The 19547-nt window shown below is 43.3% G+C and overlaps 1 protein-coding gene across 2 annotated transcripts in view; it reads left to right on the forward strand.

Annotated features, from left to right (window-relative positions):
- The window catches only part of lmo7a (LIM domain 7a), a 292222-nt gene that overhangs the window by 169171 nt on the left and 103504 nt on the right, over positions 1–19547 (forward strand). For both annotated transcript variants that reach the window (XM_085998505.1, XM_085998506.1), the window contains exon 6: positions 18474–18504. In XM_085998505.1, the coding sequence (XP_085854631.1) occupies positions 18474–18504 (31 nt within the window). The remainder of the gene's footprint in view (positions 1–18473; positions 18505–19547) is intronic.

Genomic DNA, 19547 nt, shown 5'->3' on the forward strand with positions numbered 1-19547 from the left:
ACTGCACAACAGCTACAAAGATGGTCCCTTTTTCTAGGGGCGCACTAATATGAAATCGAGTATAAGGGCACGAAACAGCATGGAAACGCTGATGGTCTGTCACGCCTGCCACTGCCTACTGCGGAGGAAGCACCAGCAGTGGATCCTGTCGAAATATTTCATTCGACTATAATTGAATGCTTGCCAGTAACTAACGCTGGTATAGAGAAGGAGACCCGAAATGACCCGACACTGTCTCGCGTATATGATTTGACGGTGAAGGGATGGCCAGCACATGGCGACTCACTGTTGCCAGCATTCTCATCCAGAAGAGAACAGCTGTCAGTATGCCAGGGGACCTTGATGTGTGGATCCCGAGTGGTAATTCCACCCAAGTTAAGGGAGAGAGTGCTCAATGAGCTTCACGAAGGTCATCTGGGAGGGGTGAAAATGAAAAGCCTTGCTAGGGCTTGTGTGGTGGCCGGGGATCGATCAGCAAATCGAGGACCTGACAAAGAGCTGCTCAGGATGTCAGAAGGCCCAAAATGCACCACCACATGCCCCTCTACACCCATGGGAGTGGCCCTCATCTCCATGGAAACGGGTGCATATTGATTTTGCTGGTCCATTCATGGACTCAATGTTTTTAATAGCCGTGGATGCGCACTCGAAATGGCCTGAGGTGATCAAAATGTCCTCCACCACCACGGAGAAAACTATTGCAGTCCTACGGACCATTTTTGCCAGGAACGGCTTGCCAGAGCAGATTTGCTCTGATAACAGACCACAGTTTGTGTCCGAAGAGTTTCGAAGATTTATGAAAAGGAATGGGGTAAGGCATTACACATCCGCCCCGTATCATCCAGCCACAAATGGATTTGCTGAGAGGTTCGTACAAAGCTTTAAAAAAGCAGTAAAGGCCATGTGCCATGACGACATTCCACTGCAGCATAAGGTGGACAATTTCCTGTTAGCCTACAGAAATGCGACACATGCAGTCACCAACCAGGCCCCGGCCATGATGTTCTTTAACCGAAGGTTGAGATCTCGTCTGGATTTGCTCAGACCAAATGTACGAAGAGATGTTGAGAGTAAGCAATTCCAGCACATCAATGAGAAGCCGACAAGGAGCTTCAATGTAAGGCAACCAGTCTTGGCCCGCGACTACCGAACAGAGAAATGGCAACCAGGAACGATATGCACACGGCAGGGGCCACTAATGTACACAGTGGATGTTGGGGAGAACATTGAGAGACGCCATGCTGACCAGATCCTAGAGTCACAGGAACGAGTCAACCCCATGTCTCGGCCATACGTACCTGGTGAGGAACCCGACGTACAGGTCGCATCTACTTCAAACAATAGCATTGGAAGCTGATGAATCAACTGACGACAGGGTGCTAGAATCGCCTCCGCACCAAGAGCGAGACACTCGGGAAAGGCGTTATCCAGAAAGAATCAGGAAGCCTCCCCAGAGACTGAATATATGAATGGACTATTTTCATATAACATTGTATATTAAAAATGTTAATTGTTAAATGAGTATTATGGTACTGTTAATCTAAAAGGGGAGGAATTGTAATGTATGTAATGTGTATATATACCTTAAGGGAGAGAACTACTTTTTACAGCTCCTGTATACTGTAGTACCGGCAGTGACCACACCTGTATATAAACCCTGAGTAGTGATCTGTACAGTTAGTTCTAGAGTAACCCTCATTCAGTAAACACCTGTTGAATTGTTCCCTGCAGTCTGTTGTCTGATTATTGAAGGACACAACATTAAGATACACGGACATAACACTCTTGCGACTGCTCCGTGTCTCATTCCCCTTCCTGCTCTGTGCTGCCGCTCACAGTCTGTTTACAGCTCCCCCTGCTCCGTGTCTCATTCCCCTTCCTGCTCTGTGCTGCCGCTCAGTCTGTTTACAGCTCCCCACGCTCCGTGTCTGAATTCCTTCACTTAGTGGGGGTCTGGGGCTCGACTGCCGCTGCCAGTTGTGGGAAAGCCGGATATCGGCTGACTCCTACGCAAAGCTGGCCTGCAAATCAGGTCAGAAAAGAGGCAGCGTGCAGGAATTCTTGTTCTGGGCCCTGGAGGACCACTCCTGCTACTCTAGGGCCCACAAAATAAAAACGTTAAATTTGCTGAGCCAGTTTTTGAACAGCCTCTAGCATGCTCTTTAATGACCGCTGGTTAGACCGCTTAATGTCTGACGCCTCACACCTGCGTGGGTCAAGCGTCGGGTCATGTTTGGCGCCACTCGGGTCATGTCGTGCGCACGACTTACGCTCCACGAAAAACTTTCGGTTTTCAGAGGTGTTCGGTTTTCAGAAGTGCGGATAAAGGATAGTCTACCTGTACTTGAACAGTTCTGCAGGTATTGTGGAACCATTACCACAAGAAAGCTGGCCTGTGGGTCACATGAAGAGAAATAACACACTCTTCCAGGATTAGCGCTGCCTTTTTTTCTAGACTTTTTTTTTCTTTCCAGAACATGACAAAACTTGTTCCCGAGTTGCTCTGTTTCTGAAGCCAAGTATTGTAAATTATTATGAATATAAGGAGTATGACTTCTGTGAATAAAGTGAAGGGTGAGCGTGTTCATGACCGGATGTTTTGGTCAATATTTGTCTCTCAACCAACATCACTAAAACAGATTATCTGGCCACGTATCACATTGCTGCTTGTGTGACCTTGCTGTGCGCAATTTGGCTGCTGCGTTTCCTACATTATAACAGTTGACTGCACTTCAAGAAGTACTGAATGGACTGAAGTGCTTTGGGAAGTCCTGAGGTAGTGAAAGGGGTGACATAATTGCAAGTTCTCTATTGCGTGCTCTCCTAATCAATGTACAATGCATAATCTTACTGCATCTTACTCTTCACAGATGCTGGAGGTGAGGTGGACTGCGTTGAAAGTAGTAAAGGGATTCAAAGGGCTAATAGTATAAATATATTTCCAATAAAGGCTTTACTTCTCTATTTCTGTTTGACAGTATATTTTATAATTCAAGATGTTAAATAGGCCCTAGTTCCGGCATAAATAAAGCCCTGCAGGAGCATTGCGTGCATTTCGATTATACTTTATTGTGCTGTACCTGCATATTAGATGTTTAAATAGTTTATATTGAATTTTCTATTTGAATTAATCCATACTTGCTGGATAAATGCACTGTGCAGTACGATGCCGAGCCATACAGACCAGAAGTCTCCTGGTTTGAGTTTTTGTTCTTGTCCCAGCTGCGGTAGCATTCGAATGCTCCAATTGGCCTGAGTACCCTGGGCTAAGGAGGGCAAAAATAAGCCTGGATACTTGGTATTGACATTCAGCGACTCCCTGCTGGAAAGCGTACACGTGTTGGTATTCGGCAAGGACAGAATCACGCTCATCTTTGAAGCCATCTGGGGTCAGAGCCTGCTGATGGTTCCTAACTAGACCAACACTTGGCGAGTACACTTGGGTGAGGTACTGCAGGTTGGCAGTAACTGCCGAACTGTACCCTAGAATGAGTCTACATCATCAGGAGAGGAAGGGTAACATTGACCCACTGGCACGGCTCCATTTTAGATTACAAACGCAAAGTACTGCAGATGCTGGAAATCTGAGGCACTTTGCAGCCCTCCAGACTCGACAGAGTTCAACAATTTCAGGTCATAACCACTGCTCTCATTTTTTCGGACAGCAGCTGTTGGTAATGATTCTGCTATTGCCATTTACACCTCTAGACCCATCTTTTATTTCTTTACTTGTCCCATTACCATCCCCTTTTGCCATTTAATCTCTCTCCTGTCTTCCACCCTATCACAGACCTTCCCTTTTGTTCTTTCCTCCTCTTCCCCCTTTCTCTGCCTCTGTACTTGCTTAAAACCTGTTGCATATCTAACTTTTTCCAGTTCTGATGAAAGGTCATCGACCTGAAACACTAACTCTGTTTCTCTCTCCAAGATGCTGCCTGACTTGCTGAGAATTTCCCCATTTTAGATTGTTGTCTAGTCATATACTAAGTTGGAATGACATTCATTAAATTAAAGGATCTAAAATTCAAGTTCTTCAATGGAAGTACTTAATTCAAAATGGTGGTTCTTATGCATGCTCTTTCACATGTTCCAAACTACTTTATAAGATTATAGAGTGGTGTCACCTATGCTTACAAAGTCTGGGGAGCAGCTGCCATTTTGATTCATAGCACATAGTTAAAAGGCTGCCACCACCTTGCCACTTAAAGACCACCACAGATTAAATGGGCACACCCCCAATGAGACTGGTTCCCTCACTGTGTTGTGGGATTCGTTTATCAAATTCCTGGGAGAGGAAGATGGGAAAATAGTGTGGGTTGGCCACAAAACGATGGAGGCGGGCCTGCTGCTTGTCGGGTTTTAGTCCCGCCTCCATCGTTTTGTGGCCAACCCACACTATTTTCCCTTGATTGACCTTGTTAAGCCCGCCAATTAAGGGGAAGCTGGTTACAGAGAACGTCAGCGTATGACGTTTCATCTGTCAAATTTTTGACAGGTGAATTGTTATCGTTGGACAGCTCTGTGACGCTGTCAATCACTGACATTCTCTGTTGTTTGATAAGTTCTTGTATTCATGACTCATCAAACCTCTTCTGAGCAGAAATTAGATGGCTGTTACATTGGAGAATGCAGCAGCCGTCTGTCATCTGTGCCGGTGAGATGCGAGAGTCTCCGCATTCCCCAACTGTTGAAGCCTGCAGGAAGAAACAAAGGTAAGTAAACATTTTCTATCACTTTTCACTCACCTCATACACTTACCTCTCCACACTTGCACCCATCACTTACCTTCAGCGCACTTTTGGACCCCTCCAACCCCCGCAGACCCACTGCTCGCCTCGGTGACTCTGGCGGGGTTTCCCGACGTCAGGAAGCATGCTGCTCTGCTTGGAAAAATGGGGATAATCCTCTTAACTGCCTGTTAACGACCTGTTAACAGGCAGTTAAGTGGCTGTAATCCCCTTCCGGCCTCCAGGAGACGGGACCCGGCGCGGGTCGGCTACCCACCTCCTGGGAAGATAGCACGGGGGCGGGATGGGTACTGTAATGATATCAGCAAATAATGATGATATTTGCCTGTTTGATTATGATGCCTTACCAGCATATTTGCCTGTTTGATTACTTATGCCTGACCAGCAGAGGGCATGTGAGAGACAAGCAGGTTAGTTTTAGTTTCGTTTTAGAGGGATCTCTAAGATGGTGTCTCCTGTAATGCTGTTAACATAGTTGAACAAACTTTAGATTAAAAGACATTCTCTTTCATAAATGTCTCGTCATTGAACCCACAAAGAAATCAATACAGGTACCCACCCCCAGATTCTGCCATTTTCCCGGCAGTCCCGTCTCCAAACCTGCCTCCCCAGGGCTGGCACGATCACGCCCAGGGATATAGGGCATTCAGCCCTCGAGCCTGTTCCACCATTTCAATTAGATTACGGCTGATCTACACCTCAACTCCATTTACCCGCCTTTGTTTCATATCCCTTGGTTACCTTACCGAAAATATATTCTTGATCATATTCATGAAAAATTTCAGTTAACGTAGCATTCACAGTCTTGCAGAGAGCTTTCAATATATACCTAAACCATTTGGAAAAATAGTCTTTAGCTCCCCTTTCATCTTGTTTGCCCTCCAATTAACAAATGTTTGTTATGTATATGAATGGATAGGAGATTATTTATACTTGCATTAGGTGGTCTGATATCCACTGTCTCAATAGTTAGAACAGTAGCATTTGGGGTTGGCTGATTCCAGAAATCGTACACTATCACAACAGGATGGTTTACAGCAACAGTATAAAGTGGTGTGATTATACTTGAACCTATTCTAAAGTACTTGCCCAAATTCTTGCTTGGAGAAGATCAATCTCAAAATTCCCTTTTAATTACTGAGGTACGAAATATTTTGTTGTTTTTCTTTCATCATCAGCCGCGCAAGAGACTGCGATTAGTGCCACAGGCTGGTGTCAGACGGGAGCTGTGGTTTTGTGCCCTTGTTGGGCATGCACAAGATCATTACTTCATTTCAGTTGAAGTGGTTATGCTGGTCACAGAAAGTGGCTTTCTGGGGTCAGATAGCCTGCCGATGGTCCATGTCTAGGCTAGCCTAGATAGGGACCTTGAGCACCCTCTTTCTATATTGCACGCTGTTGAACACTATCATGCACGGCCGGTATATGCCTATGTATTTCAGATGGCACTCAAAAGGTACAATGGAAACTGAAGTGCCCAATGCACCCGGCCCAAGTTAAGAGGTGAGCTGTGCAACCTAACTTTTTGTGGGTCCCAAATAGAGGCCAGGGTTGCATCAAATGGGAACAAAATGCAGAGGTGCACTTGGAGATTCCAGGTCTCCACTAGATTCGCACTCGAGCTCTTTCCAGTTGACTTGCATAGAATTTCTGATAAGCTAAGTCCAGACTTTAGGATTCTAAATGCAAGATATTAATCCAATTGTTTTGGTTTAGAAAGAAAGAAAAGTTGGCATTTATATAAGTACCTTTCATAATTTGCCTGGGTATCTATTTCACTGAGGGAATTGTGGGAAAGGGCAAAACTTCTAATTTTGAATCAATTCTGTGATTGGAGTATAAGTTCATAAACATGTTTAGAATGAGACACCTGGATGATGATGTCAGTACTTAAACAATGAGTTTTCTTAATCCTCCAAGTGACATTGGCTTAGACGCTATTGGGCTGCAAGAGCTGGTGAGCAGCACCTCCTGCTTTGGATGCTGTTTTTATGTCGAAGGTTATTGGCGATCTTCTGACTCGCCTTTTTAAAGCTGGATTGCAGCCACTCGAACTGCATCTTTTGCCAGCTTAACTGTGACTTCACTTCCAAAAGTAATCCATTACCTGTAGAGCACTGTGGGATGTCCTGAAGGTGTGATAAAGTTCCAAAGAAATCTACATTTTTGTCTTTTGCTTTTTCATAAATCATCTTGCTCCCACTTCCAAAATGATTGATGGGAGAAAGAAGCCAGAATAAAAAAAGGAGGTTGAATGGTTTTGAACTTAGTCATTTTAAAGCCATGCATGTTTATCTTTTTTTATATTTGCATTATAAATTCCTGTGTCCACATTTATAATGAAAACTGCCTATGTAAACGTGTCACGGTGTAATTACACCCGCTCACCAGCGGTGGTGTTCGTACTGTAGGACGGTGTAATTGTAGTGTTACAAGTTTAAACAGGCAGTTTCTATTATAAATATGAGCATAAGTATTTATAACAGAACAAGTTCACAGAAAGTCCACACAGATTTTCAGTATATTAATATAGGCAGTTGGTTTCAGCATCAATTGAAAACACAGCTGGTCGACCCAGGGACACTGAATTACCCAAGGCTACTGGAAGTATAAATGTTGAGAAGATGTTTTATGTTGTGGCTGTAGCAGTGATTGCAGTATAATAAGAATGAAAACATTTGCTGGGACTGAGGACAAACTTGCGCCTTGGTATGTTTTTATTTTAATTGCATTGTAGATGTATGCTGCCATATTATTTGCTGCTTCTTGTCAGATAAGTTCAAATTTTAGGCACTGACTGTAAATGTTACAAATGCATTTTAAAGTGGACTTCTAACCGGCACCCAAGTTGCGTCTCAAGTGAGGAACAATGCAGGAGTGGTAGAGTTATTGCATAATTGTGAACAGTAATGTGTATTTTTTAAATTCATTCACTGGATGTGGGCGTCGCTGGCAAGGCCAGCATTTATTGCTCATCCCCTAATTGCCCTTGAGAAGGTGGTGGTGAGCCGCAGCCTTGAGACAACGGAGTGGCTTGCTAGGCCATTTCGGAGGGCAGTTAAGCGTCAACCGCGTTGCTGTGGGTCTGGAGTCACATGTAGCCCAGACCGGGTAAGGACGGCAGATTTCCTTCCCTAAAGGACATTAGTGAACCAGATGGGTTTTTACGACAATCTGATAGTTTCATGGTCACCGTTACTGATCCTAGCTATTCCAGATTTATTTATTAACTGAATTTAAATTCCCCAGCTGCCATGGTCATTAGTCCAGGCCTCTGGATTACTAGTCCAGTGACATAACCACTGCTACCATACCCCTCCTATGTTGATACATTTCAAAGCTTGAAAACTGTTGCACAGAGCAAATTGTGGCTTCCCTGAGCCATCACTACATATCTACCGTTCAATTTTTTAAATTTATAGGTTGCAGATTTTGGGTGCTAATGCTACTTTAACTCGCATAACATTTCGACATAAGAGCTGCGTGACGTTCAGTGACGTCTTGTGGCTGTTTGTATTTTTAAACGGAAGCTCTCTGGGATGGGAGTAACGAGGGCTTCAACAAATTTTTTTTACAAGGTTAAATAGCCAGCAGAATTGTCTAGCAAGAATGCGTCGCATAGTGACTGGACTGGCTTTGGGCAACTCCTTAGCAACTGTTACTCATGATATTCTTTCCAAGCCTGAACAAGTTTTTTTTTTGATTTGTGGAGTTCAAGGCAGTGACACAGCTCAGAACTGTAGTTTTAACTCGTGTCATTGTTTGTGCTAAAGAAAGCAGAGCAATCACTGAACAACCAGCCAAACTACAGTTTAGTTTATTCGCAGTGATAAGGATGTGGACTATGAAATTTCACTTCGCAAATGATTTACCCATGAGGTTCCCATTGGAAACCCTACTTCGTACAACTAGTTAATATCCAAGTTTATATTGCAACCGTCTGAAAAGTCTCAAATATGGTCTTCAAGTGCTCAAGGATTTTAAGTAACCCTGTAAGTAGTATAATCGATGTCAGTACCCTGCAAGCAAAGTGTGTTGGTAATGGTCTATACTTGTTTTGTTATGATTTATTATAAGCTTTGAAGGAATTTAAAAAAAAAACATTGTTTGAGATACGGGCATTCCTGATGATGCATTTATTACCCATTCCAAATTTCCCCGAGAAGGTGATGGTGGTGGGCCTTCTCCTTGAACCAGTGCAGTTTGTGTGGTGGTAGAGCCCCATGAAGGGAATTTCAGGAGTTTGACCCAGTGACGATGAAGGAATGGTGTGTGTCCTGGAGGCGATGGTGCTCCCCTGACATTGCTGCTCTTGTTCTTCTAAGTGGTGGAGGTTGCAGGGCTGAGAGATGCTGCCGAAGTAAGCTTGGTTTTATAGCGTAGATATGCTCTTATCTATAATAGTTTAAAGAAAATTGATTGCGGGAAGAGGCGGTTTATTTGAGAAGACCACAGCTTACCTATTCTGTTGATAGCCAGAGACTATTTTTAAATTTTAGGCTCTGATGGTAAACGTTACAAATTGAAAGGGTTGTAACGTCTCCGATCTCAGAATAGGTTGTAAACTAATGTAAGTATATAATAAATATATTCAGGTTAATACATATATTTAAAATGTAAATCTTTTGAGTTTTTATTTCGTAACATGCAATTTTATCAGGAAAAAAGTGATCTACCTGTAAACCCTCTCTGAAGTGTTAATGTAATTCCATCCTTCAAATGAAATTTTCTTTGTCTAAACTGAAGCAAATAAATGTTTACTGTCGACAATTAGTTGTTCTAAGTTTTAAATGGCAATTTAAAAATATTTCGAACCAAATTTTTGCATACTTTTTTCATTCTCAAACTTCAAAGTTAGCATTGCTGACCTCAATCTTGTGACTGGCACTTCGAGGGGGGAGGAATTGGCGTTACAAGATTGGTATTGACCATATTCAGTTTTATAAAAGTCTGAATGAGAATTACTAACCATGTTTTAAAAAAAAAAAGTATAGCTATGAAAAATCAAATCCTGTGTAAATGCTATTTCAAAAAAAATTAGAACATTTTTTGTTGATCAGAAGCGAGTGTTGGGTCTTAACCAATACAGAAGTTACACTGTGACCATTGTGCTATACTTGTTGATTAACTATTCTACGTTAGCCCCGAGTTGAATGCTCTGGCACACCAGAGACCTGTGCTAGAATATATTGGCCCGGAGTTTGCGGTGAGTAATGATGGTGAATTGTCAGCGTTCGCCGTCATTACCCCTCTGAAACTGAGCGCAACCTCAGGATTTAGCCCATGCGCATCTAAACGCGGAAATCCAGAAGTTGCGGTCAGTCATTCACTGCTCCGACAGGCTACGCTGTGGACCACCCAACCCCAATATTCGGCAATCAGTGGAACTGACAAAATTAAGCTTTTCCGCGCTAATATCGCTGTTAAATACCCCATTAAATGTCAAGCCTTGTTGGAATAGATGTAACTGGGGTTTTAACTGCATATTGACTGCTAAACAACTGTTCTGGCCCTGAAAAAATTTATTTTTATTTTTGTGGAATGTAAAATGTTCTCATGATCAAAATTACAATTTTCCAAAAAAAAGACATGATTTTTTAAAAGTTTGTTCATGATATTTCAGCTTCTACCTTAACCCCATGTGTATGTCCCAATCTTTATTTCATACTCTAACATTTTAAAAAAGTGCAGATACTCAGTGTTTTTCATTTCCTGGTTTGCTGTCTGAGAATTCTTCATTGTGATTGGCTGCTTAGACCGCTTGATGACATCACTGCTGCACTACGCTAGGAATCCACTTTTCACAGCGCTACAATCAATTACATGTTGAGAAACCTAAAGTTTTCGCCACAGAGATCGCAATATCTCTGGGCAGCTTTCTTAGAGGTCAGCAGCAAGCGCCGTCACATCACCGCTGACTACAAATTACAGGCCAATGTCTCTGGATTCCTCATTTATGGAAAAAAACTTACTGTCCTAATATCATTATTTCAACCTGCTTTTGATGTGGTTTCTAAAGACTGCACTACAGTCAGTCTATAATGCTGAAAATGCCATTTTGAACGAAATGCCTTTTATTTAAAATGCAACTGGTGCTCTAGCCAGGTTCCACTACACCTACCTGTCCAAACAAAGCCAGCGCATCTTATGCAAAGACTTCTCCTGCTGCTTCTAGATGCTCACCTTGGGTGTGGCCAAGGCCACATCCTTGGCTATTCTGCCCCTTAAGGCATCATTCATAGGCATGAGCCCACACTTACACTTGTGTGCTGACCTGCCTCTTGCTACCACTCCTTGACCATCACTCTGCCATCTGATCCCTTTGTCAACATCAACATAAGCAATAACTTCCTTCAACTCAACATTGGCAAGACCAAAACCACCCCATTTGGCTCCCACAAAAAAAACTCTTCATTTTAGCCCCTGACTGTCTTCCCCTCCCTGACTGCACACCAACACTGAGCCAAACCTTGGTTAGCTTCTTACCCTTGTGTACAAGTACCCATAACCTCCTTCAGTGCTATGCTCCAGCACATGCCTTCTACTCTTCCAACTGTGGCCTCATTTGTATCCCCCCTTCCCTTTACTGGGCCTTCAGCTGTCTCAGCCCCATACTATTGGGCCGGATTTTCCGATTGGAGGCTTCCTGTGTGCAGGTGTCTCTGATCTGGAAAAATCTACAAACTTACCTGCTGGCTCCGGAGGTCAGGACGTTTCTGCTCCTGGGCCTCTCCTGGTGCGCGCGCAGAGGCCCAGGTATCCCAGGGGCTCAGGCAGTTCGCAAGCGTCCCTGGGATCACTGGTTCCCCATGGCCCACATCAAAGAAGGGAATCCCCTTCACACTTTGACAGGTCTCTCTGCTTCGAACTGTCAAACGTATGAATGGGATCACTCAAAACATTAAAATTTTTAAAATCACATTTAAAATTACATTAAATTAAATTTTAAACAAATTTAATTTTTTGAAAAAAATAATCTTTTACGGGGCTAAAAATAAACTTTTTAAAAAAAAGTATTTTTTATATTATAAATGAGTGAATTTAAAAAAAATTTAAAAACTTTTTAAAACTCTTATGCTGTAAGATTTCTAAGTGTTTTCAGCGAGCGGAGGTGGTGCAGAAAGCGGAACTCTCCCCCTGCAGAGGCCCTTCTCCAGGGCAGTGCTGGTTTTCAGTGCATGCATTTGCGAAGCGCATGCGTTTGCGAGGCCCCTACGGGTGTGTACACACCCGTGGGGGTCGGAAAATACAGGCCATTACCTCGCTTCTTCAAAAGCCTCCTCAAACCCCACCTCTTTGATCTTGGAGAGTCTAGAACTCGAGGGGGAAGTCTCACGATAAGGGGTCAGCCATTTAGGAGTGAGATGAGAAATTTCTTCATTCAGAGGGTTGTGACTCTTAGGAATTCTCTACCCCAGAGGGCTGTGGTTGCTCTGAGTATATTCAAAGCTGAGATTGTTAGATTTTAAGGGAATCAAGGGACACGGGGATTGGGCGGGAAAGTGGAATTGAGGTGGAAGATTAGCCATGATCTTATTGAATGGTGGAGCAGGCTCGAGAGGCTGTATGGCTGACTCCTCCTATCTCTTGATCTTGCCATTGGCCAACACCCTTTTTCCTTCGCAGACTCTTACTTAGCGTCCAGTACCTCAGTGAAGCACGATAGCAAAATACTGTAGATGCTGGAAATCCGAAATAACAACAGAAAATGCTGGAAAAACTCAGCAGGCCAGGCAACATCCGTGGAGAGAAAATAGAGTCGACGTTTTGAGTTTTGAAAAAGGGTTAGACCCGAAACGTCGACTCTATTTTCTCTCCATGGATGTTGCCTGGCCTGCTGAGTTTTTCCAGCATTTTCTGTTGTTACCTCTGAAGCACTTTGGGACATTTTATTTTGTTTAAAGGTGCTTTGTTTGAACTGTTGGCTTAACTTGCTTTAAAAGATCAAAGTGGTTTACTTGATCTAATTCGTTGCATCACTCCTTTGATGTGGTAAGTGTGTTGTTCCATTGTATAGACTTACGTATGAATGATAGACATGCAAAGTGGTCATATCTTCTGAGCTATTGTCTTTGTGACCTGAGAACACTTGCATACAAGGAGTTAACAGAAGTGATGTTTTTACACCTAAGTCATTTAAAAGCAGGTGCTTGAGACAGCAACAGTTCAGAAATCTGGTAATAATAAAAGTTCCAACCCTTCCCTGATTGAACGAAAAGATAAAAACAAACTTTTATCAAAGAATTGTCAAAGACAAAACAGGTTGAAGTTTGCAGTTCTGATTAAAATGTTGTTTGATGTTCATCAGAAAGTCTTTTTTCATTCTGAAGCCATTCTGACAAAGAGCAGTTCGCCCATTATAGACTTCCACATTTGTTTATATGCACTGCATTTCAAGTATTTGCAGTTCATGTTACAATTTAATTATTAGAAGAAATAGCTTTAGTTTGTAAAACTCATTTGTGTGGTGATATCCGCCATGTTGTCAAAGAATTTTGGTAGTTGCGTATGGTTACGTTAAATTCACTAAACCGATAACGAGCAGAGCAGTTAATCTGTGAAAACAGGCTGTAGGAAAGGGACAGCTCTGGCTTGCAGAAGAACACACGTGTATAGGAACTGTTGTTAAATTGTTAAGAGAAGACTATTTTCTAGAAATCCAAAATGGTAGTCTACATTAAAAAGTGCATTCTCTGGGTTTTATGCTAAACCCATGGCCAAAATTGAAAATTTAGCACAAAATTTAAAATACTCATGACTTCTGGAAAATATTGGCCACAGATTAATGTCTGATATATGCATTGTTTTATTACCTGAGAATTGCATTACAATACCTGAAATACTTGCTTCTGGTACAAGTTAGAAGTCATGGTTCATAAACTAAAAGGTGAAATGGATTTCCAGCTTCCTGCCAGGGGAGACCTTCTTCAGAACAAACATTTGGTATTGGAACAGCTACACCAAGATATTCACAATGTATTTGTTGATGAATTATGTGATTTAAAAGAAATTATCTTTCACCCATAGCAGTTGGATTGAGTACAACTCCAAATGATGGTATGAAAGTCTTGCCTGTCTGTCCACATGGGACAACTGGTTTGGGCAGTCCCAATCCCATTCCTGGTTTTCCATGGACCTACAATACAAAACTCTCTCAATTTTACACAAAGTGGCAATTTAACCCTTGAGAGCACAGGATAGTTTGTGTAGGAAATGGATGCTTTCTTCAGGTCTCGAAGTTCTATTTTTCATCAAAATCTGCTATTATCCATCCTGGAGCCCTCAGCGCTGGTACTGGTACCCGAAATGGAAATGTGACATTTGAAGTTGTTAACGTTCCTCACCTTGACTGCAAAACAAAATCACTAAAATGAAACTTAGTATTGTGAGTTGCATAGGGTCTGAAAAATTGGGCAAGCTAAATCATGCTAAAATATCTTTTGGATAATCGACAATTCAACACTTAATTTTGTGGGTAAGAATTACCATTACTCCAGCTATTTTTGAGGATGGCACCCTGAGGGAGTTCTTGAGTGTTAGCTTATCAATAGCAATTTTTTTCACTAACGTTAAATTTTCTTTCTGCTCCCCAACCGGCACCATATCTCCTGTAATGACGTGGCTATAGTCTCCAAATTGCACCTTGGCCTTTTCGTCCTCCAATTCCAGTTCTTTGACTGGATTATCTTCTGGCACTCTGACCATCTAAAATCAAAGCCATCCGCGGCTGCACCTCTGTCTCTGCTCCCTCTCCTACCCCTTGCGCCTCCCCTCTTCCAAACAGTCCACCCAGTCTCTATGGTAATCCATCTTTTGTAGCATTTCTTTCTCCTCATTCCATTCGTGCTTATCCCAGCAAAGGCATTATACATCTTCCAATGGTGCCAGTCTCCTTCCTTCCCATCATGGTTGCCACGAGTGTACCCTAGTTCTCTAGCATTGGTCTACTTTTCTTTTTGGTCTGTATGCTGTTCTTTCGTGATCTCGGCCAAAGGCACCAAGTCAGGCTCCACATGAATGCTGATCATACCCAGCTTGACCTTTTTAGTTGTCTGTTTAGATTCCAATGCTATTGCTTAACTCATCAACTGCCTATCTGATGTCAAGCCTTGGATGAATCAAACGTTCCTCCAGCTCAATATAGGAAAACTGAAGTATTCCTTTTTGACCTATATCAACTCCTGCTTGTATGTTACTTTAACTCCAGCAATCTTCCTGACTCTCACTGTAGTGTATGTAACCTGTACCACCTTAAGAGGATACCTTAAGGTGATGGACTACTTTTTGATGGCTCCTGTACATTGTAGTACCGGTGGTGACCACACCGGTAAGTGTATCCCAGTTCAGCCCTGACCCTCAATCACTAAAGACCTGTTTAATTATTTCTGTAGTCTGTGTCCTGTTATTCAGCATAACTACATTTGAAAACACAGACTCAACAGCCACCATGGGCTAAGTCCGGTGGTGGGAATCTTTGTCACGTTGCTCAATCCAGGGCTGAATTTTCTCCCCACATTCATTCTGTAACCAGGCCTTGCCTGTCTTCCACCTTCAAAGCATTGTCCACCCCAGCCTAGCTCTTCTCTCCGTGCTGCCGAGATTCTAATCCATGCTTTTAGCACCTCAAGACTTGACATCTGTGAACTCCTAGCTGGTCTCTCTGCTTCCACCCTCCATAAATTGCAACTTGTTTAAAAGGTTGCTTCTTGCTTATCTATCCAAAGTCCTGATTTCCAAACCCTGGTTCTTGTGAAACTCCACTGTTCTCTGTATCTCTTTGAATCAATTTCAGAGTTCTTATCTTTACCTTCAAATGTCACCACGGTCTCGCTCACCCTACTTCAGCAACCTCTGCCAGTCCTATGTCTCACTCTGCACCCTTCACGCCTCTAATGCGGGTTTACTCCTTGTTCACTATTCTCGTCGTTTCATCGTTGATGGCAGCTTTCAGCTATCCTGCCCTCTGGAACTCACTCCCAAAATCCCTCCACCTTACTTCCTCCCTCCTGGCTGTCAAAAACCTTCTCTCAATTTCCCCTTCAAGCTCTTCTGGCCCCACTCTCATTCCATTCTAGCTGCCCTTCATTTTACTTCTCCACTCTTGAGATGGCTTTGACGTGCAGAACAATAAATAAATGCAAGTGTGCCTTGCCACAGCGATTGCTTTAAAAGTCAAGCTGTTCAACAACACCAATTTATGTCTTGGAAATTTAATCTAAATCGTGAATACTGTCTGGCAAGTTTATTTTTAGATGTTACTTGGAATGCAACTAGATTGAAGTTAAAATAGCATGTATATATGGATTAATTAATGCATCATGGTTAGTCTCATAACTCCTCCTAGTCAGTACTCTTGTTTTTGAGGCTTGTTGAGTTTTCTTCCCTTTCTAAGTCATTGCCCGGCTGGGAGGAAGGGCGTTAAGTGGGTCACTTCTTCTTAGGCAGTCCCTCAGACCGAGGATGACTTGCTTCCACATTAAAAATGAGTTTGCAGGTGACTGATGAGTCCAATGCGGGACCTACAGTCTCTGTCACAGGTGGGGCAGACGGTGGTTGAAGGGGCGGGTGGGTGGAGTGCTTGGGTTGGCGTGCGCTCCTTGCGCTGCCTGCGCTTGGCTTCCGCTTGCTCCCGGCGAAGAGACTCGAGGTGTTCGGCGCCTTCCCGGATGCTTCTCCTCCACTTTGTGCGGTCTTGGGCCAGGGTTTCCCAGGTGTCGGTGGGGATGTTACACTTTTTCAAGGAGGCTTTGAGGGTGTCCTTGAAGCGTTTCCTCTGCCCACCTCGGGCTCTCTCGCCGTGCCGGAGCTCCGAATAGAGCGCTTGTTTTGGGAGTCTCGTATCGGGCATGTGGACAATGTGACCCGTCCATCGGAGCTGATTGAGTGTGGTCAGAGCTTCGATGCTGGGGATGTTGGCCTGAGCAAGAACACTGATGTTGGTGCGCCCATCCTGCCAATGGATTTGCAGGATCTTGCGGAGGCAGCATTGGTGCTACCTCTCCAGTGCTTTGAGGTGCCTGCTGTACATGATCCATGTACAAGGTGCTGGTGAGACCGCATCTGGAGTATTGTGTACAGTTTTGGTCGCCCCATCTGCGGAAGGATGTTCTTGCCATGGAAAGAGTGCAGCGGCGATTCACCAGGCTGATACCTGGAATGGCGGGAATGACCTACGAGGAGAGATTGAATAGTTTGGGCTTGTACTCACTGGAGTTTAGAAGATTGAGAGGGGATCTCATCGAAACATATAAAATTATGGCAGGCCTGGACAGGCTGAATTCAGAGAGAATGTTTCCAATGGCAGGGGAGCACAGAACCAGGGGCCACAGTCTAAAAATAGCGGGCAAATCATTTAAAACAGAGATGAGGAAGAATTTCTTCACTCAAAGAGTGGTGAGCCTGTGGAATTCCCTGCCACAGAGGGCTGTGAAGGCTAATTCAATAAATATTTTCAAGAGAGAATTGGATATATTTCTGAAGGCTAAGGGGATTAAGGGTTACGGAGAAAAGGCGGGGACGGGGTACTGAACTGGTAAGATCAGCTAAGATCTCAGAGGAAGATCAGCCATGATCTCATTGAATGGCGGAGCAGGCTCGAAGGGCCGAATGGCCTACTCCTGTTCCTATCTCTATGTTTTCTATGTCTCTGAGGCATACAGGAGGGCAGGTATCACTGCTGCCCTGTAGACCATGAGCTTAGTGCCGGGTTTGAGGTCCTGGTCTTCAAACACTCTCTTCCTCAGGCGACCGAAGGCTGCACTGGCACACTGAAGGCGGTGTTGGACTTCGTCGTCGACGTCTGCCCTTGTTGACAGTAGGCTCCCGAGGTATGGAAAGTGATCCACGTTGTCCAAGGCCTTGTCGTGGATTTTGATAATTGGGTGGCAGCACTGTGTGGCGGGGGCAGGTTGGTAGAGGACACAGACCTCAGCTAACGCTCTTGAACAGGCTGAGAGTTCTTGATTGCAGTCAGTCCCGGGTGACCTGCCTTCAACTTTCTTTGCCTCCTTGTACGAAATGTGCACATTTTCCAGATATCGTCTAAGGTGCAATCTTGTAATAGCTTGCACTGCTAGATGTGTATAGAGATAGTTACACGCCAAGCTGCACAAGATAAATCTTGAGCCTGTTAATTAAAAAAAAATTAAGTATTACAATAATAAAGAAATGTGAGAGGGGGGGTGAGTGGGGTGATGTGGATGGAATAGATTGAAACAAAATAGAGCAGAATGTGCTGATTTGGGAAATAATTGAAAAATGATCATGTTCTTGGCTGCAAAAAAGCTGCAGCTGTCTAGATCAGCAATCTAGTAGTTATTGATTCATACTAGTTCTGAGCAAGTGACCTGAAAAAAAATCATTTTGGCATCTGAGTGAAAGCTCCCGTTGGTATCATAATGCACACCTTCCTTTAACTTCAGACCTAATTCCATCATGTTGTTCAGGAAATGAGGCGTGCAGCTAACAGCAATTGACTGTTTGCATGCTCCTTGCCAACATTTCTTTCTGGTAAATGATTGCTGTGCTGCTTTGCAAGTGCCCACAGCAGATACAACTGACCTTTGTAATGTCAAGCTGGAGAGCTCAGTTGTGTTGTTGCTTCTTTGTAGATGAGCCAATAGGTGCTTAAAAAAAAAAAAAATTGGAACATATTTTAAGTGAAGTGCATTTTAAACTGGAGCTTCTGAGTAAATTATCCTGACTAGACTATTTTAACTTCTACAGGCGTGAAGAAACTCAAAGGAGGCTAAAAAATGTGAGTGATCTGCTGTTTACTAGTAGCTCGGGTGTGCGTTCTGTCACTAATGCTTTCCACTTTCGTTTATTTTGAAAATATAGTTTTTGCTCATAATTTTAAAAGCAAAAATCAAAATATTTCCGTATAAAGTCATCACTTGTGTTACTATGCATTTAACCAAAATCGCATTTGGAGCTCCGTGTGGTTGATATCCTGCAGTATAGGCGGTGGCCTGTTGACGGCGGGAATTATTGCTACTTGTTTGGCCACATTCTTTGTTCCTATTTCTCAACATTCAATGGCCTGTCATTTCCAAAGCAGAAGTGTATTCTGTTTCAATAGTTAGTTACAAAAAGAAAGTAACTGATAAATGGGAAGTACTGAGAGTGGATGCATAGTTATCTAATGTTGTCTAAATGACTTTAATGCTATTGGACTTTCTTATCTGTAGCTATTAGACTTCTTTAGAATGTTGCAATTATTTGTATTGGGTCAAATATGAAAGGGTTAGTGTTTTCTTTCTGACTGGATGTTTTTTTTTAATAACAGCTGAATTAATTTGCTTTGTAATATTTTGATAGTCATAATGAGAAATGGTGAAATATATCTACAGTGATCGTTATCTGTTTGATGTTCTTGGTTGGACTACAGCAATGTCAAAAATTTTAGTTTTGTTCTCTTATCGGCTCATCTGCTGCCAAAGCCCTCATCCATGTCTGTGTTACCTCTAGATTTGATTATTCTAATGCCCTCCCAGCTGGCCTCCCACCTTGCACCCTCGTTAAACTTGAGCTCATCCGAAACTCAGCTGCTCGTATCCTAACTCGCACCCAGTCCCGTTCACCCTTCACCCCTGTGCTCGCTGGCCTACATTGGCTCCTGGTCCACAAGCCTTGATGTTAAGATTCTCATCCTCGTGTTCAAATCCCCCCCATGACCTTGCCTCTTCCCCATCTCTGTAACTTTCTCCAGCCCTACAATCCTCCGAGATCTCTGGCCTCTCCGTATCCTCGATTTTAATTTCTCCCCGCCCCCCCCCCCCCCCCCCCATTGGCGGCTGT

Source organism: Somniosus microcephalus, chromosome 10 (genome assembly GCF_052327205.1).
Source record: "Somniosus microcephalus isolate GS21.2 chromosome 10, FLI_Smic_1.0, whole genome shotgun sequence".
Lineage (NCBI taxonomy): Eukaryota > Metazoa > Chordata > Chondrichthyes > Squaliformes > Somniosidae > Somniosus > Somniosus microcephalus.